Source organism: Patiria miniata, unplaced genomic scaffold (assembly GCF_015706575.1).
Source record: "Patiria miniata isolate m_02_andy unplaced genomic scaffold, ASM1570657v1 HiC_scaffold_19, whole genome shotgun sequence".
NCBI lineage: Eukaryota > Metazoa > Echinodermata > Asteroidea > Valvatida > Asterinidae > Patiria > Patiria miniata.
In genome coordinates this window covers 15,093,895-15,097,811 of record NW_024037057.1, presented here as the reverse complement: position 1 = coordinate 15,097,811, position 3,917 = coordinate 15,093,895, and the positions used below count along the sequence as shown (strand labels likewise).

The following is a 3,917-nucleotide window of genomic DNA, read 5'->3' as shown; positions in this document are numbered from 1 at the left end:
CGATGTATTTAGAATGTAGGCCTAATCATAATGAAGAAAATAGACTGCAAATAATTTTAATGCATTTGGAATAGTCAGATTTCTTTGCTGACATCAAACCATTATTCGCTATATGAACACGCGACTTCTTTTGATCAAGTCATGTAACAAAATGTATATTTTTGCTTCTTTTGACAATTTATTTTGCATCATCTGCACCCATCAAAAGAAACTGAGGGTTTAAATTATAATGCTAAAACAAACACTGCCTGATTGCATTTACATTTACATTGCAACTTGTCCTTTTTTTCTGAAAAACCTTTCGAAAAGTAATTTACCTAAAAGATGGTTAAATTAAACTAAAAGTTTGTTCTTTCCAAATCTAGTCCTTGTTTACGTTATCAATCAGTGCCTGCATCATCTTAAACATCATGGACTTTTCTTTTTTCTCCATTTCTAGTTGTTGGCGACGCTCTTCCTTCTGGAACTCTAATCTTTCTTTCTCCAACTTTAGCTTTTCCTTCTCAAGCTGAAGCTCTTCTTTCCGTAAATCCTGCTCGCTCTGTGCTTTTTCTGAAAGATAAGCAATAACACTTGTTTTGTTGCAAGAGCTTGGTCCCGGTTCCCCCTCAGAAACTTCTGGACGCAGAGTTTCCATGGCTCGCTTTCTCATTTCCTTGGCCTTCGACTCCTCCTTCTCCTTCTTCTTCTTTGCTGTTTCTTTTGCTATTTCCTCCTCAGATGCCAGATCCAATATTTCCTGCAGTAATTCCTCTTTCCCTCCCACTTCTTCATTCGTGCCTGATTTCTTTGCAGCATCGTTGTCACTTTTTTTGAACTGCTCCAGTAACAAGATGGTCCGCTCTCGAACTCTGCGCGTATCAACGTCAAAACCCTGACGATCCACCGTTGATGTCACTTCCATGGCAACTGTCGCCCATTTCCCCTTGTCGCTGAAGGGATTTTGAGCAACCACTTCTCGGAGCAGACATAGGTCATCCTGTGCCGAAAATCGAACCGCTTTCTTTCTCATCGCAGCCATGTCTGCAACTACGGTTAGTCAAAAAGAAAGTGACCGAATCAGACAACCAAATACGTTTGTATTTTCAAAGATATGTGACTCGAGTCATAAGTACATCATAAAATATGTTAAGGGTATTTTTACAAATTTAATACATCTTGAAATTTAGACAAATTTTGTGAATTGTTCTGCCTGCAAATATTTCCCAAATATTTCAAACATTTAAACATAATAGGCTGGCACTTACGGAATAGTAGTGGGCCGGACGTGTTGAATTATCAAAACTGATGTATCAAAACTACCACCAGAGTCATACACAGTATATGCCAACAATTAGCTTGTCTTCATCTCTTTCCTTTCCACCGTCTCCTAATATCCTCGAGGGCGCGTTATAATTGCTTTACTATAGCTGCATGCAGTAGGCCCATTGTGTCAGCAGCGCGAAAGCCCTCTCCTCCGTTCATCAGCAATTTGCACTACCCTGCTTAAAATTCCGCTCGCAAGATTTACACTGTTGATCATGGAAAGTCCAATCTTTCATTAAAAGGTGCTGCCAAGCTTCTTTATTACAAATCTGAGTATGTTTCATTAACTGACTAGTCTGTGTGGCAAAATGGACAGCAATCGATACTGGTGAACAATAGCAATGAATACATGTATTGTATAAACTGCGAGGTATCCAACGTAAAAACGCATCCTAAAGCTACACGTGTCAGTGAACTTATAAAATCACTTACACACGTACGACGTTACTTGTAGGTCTTAAAGGAAGGACACAGCCAGAGTGGAAATAATGACGTCATACATACTGGTATCCTAAGATAAGCGTATTTTTAAAACTGGCGAAAGTTGACGCCGACTAGGTTTTAAAGCATGAAATCGGCCAAATACGCTTAAAATGAAAACTGATAAATCGTGTCTGTCGTTGGCAAACTGACAGGAGGCCTAAACATACACGTATACGTACAAGTACAGGTTCGAAATCTCAACCTCTCTATTATTTATTCAACTCCGGGTGCTCTCATTTGTTTAAGGCATTAAGACAACAATTGTTGTAGAACATTTGAACGTCCTTTGCCCAAGCTGATTTGGGTATTAGTTGTTGTCCTCTAAATCGGGTTACATTTGGCATTGAAACGTTGGGTAAAGCTAAAGTGTCTAGAATTTGGTAATCATAGTGTTACAGTAGAAGCTGGTCATTTTCCATCATATTTACCCAAAACCTAATTTGGTGAAAGGCATTGGACACGAATTGTAGAAAATTTGACCAGATCAACGTAACGTTGGCATTAAAATGTTTGGTTAAGGTATAATGTCCACAAGTTGGTCATTCAGTTTTAGTGTGAGTCGGTTGCCATTTCCTAAACTTTTGGTGCTCAATTACTTGGTGAAAGGCACCAGACAACCAAACCCCATATTGATTTCTGGAGGCCAAGTGTCCGTAGAAAAAAAACCTGTCTACATATCAGAAATAATTGCTTATGAAATCCACACTGCGAAAATTGCTGGATCCGCCCTGTTGGGTATGTTGTCCTCTCAGTCGGCCATGTCACAGGCACATTATTGATGCCACAATATATATTAGTTGGCAACTAATAACAATAAGTGCAAATTTTAAGGCGGACCAAATTATATTTAACCGTGTGGCACAAAGCTCATAAACTGGGCGTAACGTGCTGATTAATACTTTCATAAATTTATGATGCTCGTTTTGACATAATGTGATGTAGGACGTGAGCTTAAGTGATAACTGTGAATTTATATGAGTTTCTCGACAACTACATCACTGTTAAAATGTTGGGTAAAACACTGCTGGGCAATGCAATTTTACCCAACATTGGTTTTTAAAATACCTCATTGTGGGTTGATTCGGGTAACAATTTTCCAACTATTGGGAAATATTTGCCCAAGAGTTTAACCTGTTGATTTGTTGACCAACACTGGTTTACCTACATATCAACTCATTTTGCCCAACGTTTTTACAGTGATGTATTAACAATATGTCTTGTTGCACAATGTGAAAATAAGCCTGACCAATTTTCTTGAAATCATAGTTGACAGTCATATGTGATAATGGACTTCATAAACGTTGGTGAAAAGCCAGCGACCACTTTATGAAAACATAAAAGACATCAATGTTGTTGAAGTATAGTTGACCATTAATTGATTGATTGAGTAATATGTCTTGGTCAAATCCAACTTGCCATAAAATTGTGTAAGATAATTTGACCAATAAAATGGAAATTTATAATTGACCAATTAATTGGGAAAGGCTGTCTGATCATTAGCTGGCAATTTATATTTTACCCATGTTCTGGTCAAAATGGCCTGCCAATGACAGTTGGTCATTAAGTGACCAAAAGTTGGGAATTTGATATTTACACCAATTTAGGGCAAGCAAAATTGCCCAATCTGTTTAACAGTGTAGATATAATTCACTAGACCTCAGATTATTGTTGGCCATTGACTTAAAAGTATGCACACTGCCTGCTATACATGTATAACCAGGAATTCCATAGCTGTACAGCACTGGGCAAGAAACAACGCTGGAACAGGCTGGTGCGACATCTCATCGGCTGCAGAGTAAGCGGATGCAGAGACAATGCAAGCCGAGTATTTCTTGCCGGCACATACAGCTCAGGGTATGAAGCCCGGGAAGGGACAGGGTAGAATTTTGTTTGGCGATTTGCTAATTCGTTCGCACGAATTGCTAATTCGTTCGCGAGAATTGCTAGTTCGTTCGCACGAATTGCTAATTCGTTCGCACAAATTGCTAATTCGCTCCCACGAATTGCTAATTCGTTCGCACGAATTGCTAATTCGTTCCCACGAATTACTAACGCGTTCCCGGATGCACAAGTTAGCAATTCATTCCCACGAAATAGCAGTTCGTGCCAACGAAATAGCAATTCGTGCC

At 39.1% G+C, this 3,917-nt stretch overlaps 1 protein-coding gene across 1 annotated transcript; it reads right to left on the bottom strand.

Moving 5' to 3' along the window:
- Nucleotides 1-250: 250 nt before the first annotated feature.
- LOC119725305 (eukaryotic translation initiation factor 5B-like) lies at nucleotides 251-1,023 on the bottom strand. The gene has a single exon (XM_038196681.1). The coding sequence runs from the start codon at nucleotides 1,019-1,021 to the stop codon at nucleotides 362-364; it is 660 nt and encodes a 219-aa protein (XP_038052609.1). The 5' UTR covers nucleotides 1,022-1,023; the 3' UTR covers nucleotides 251-361.
- Nucleotides 1,024-3,917: the final 2,894 nt, after the last annotated feature.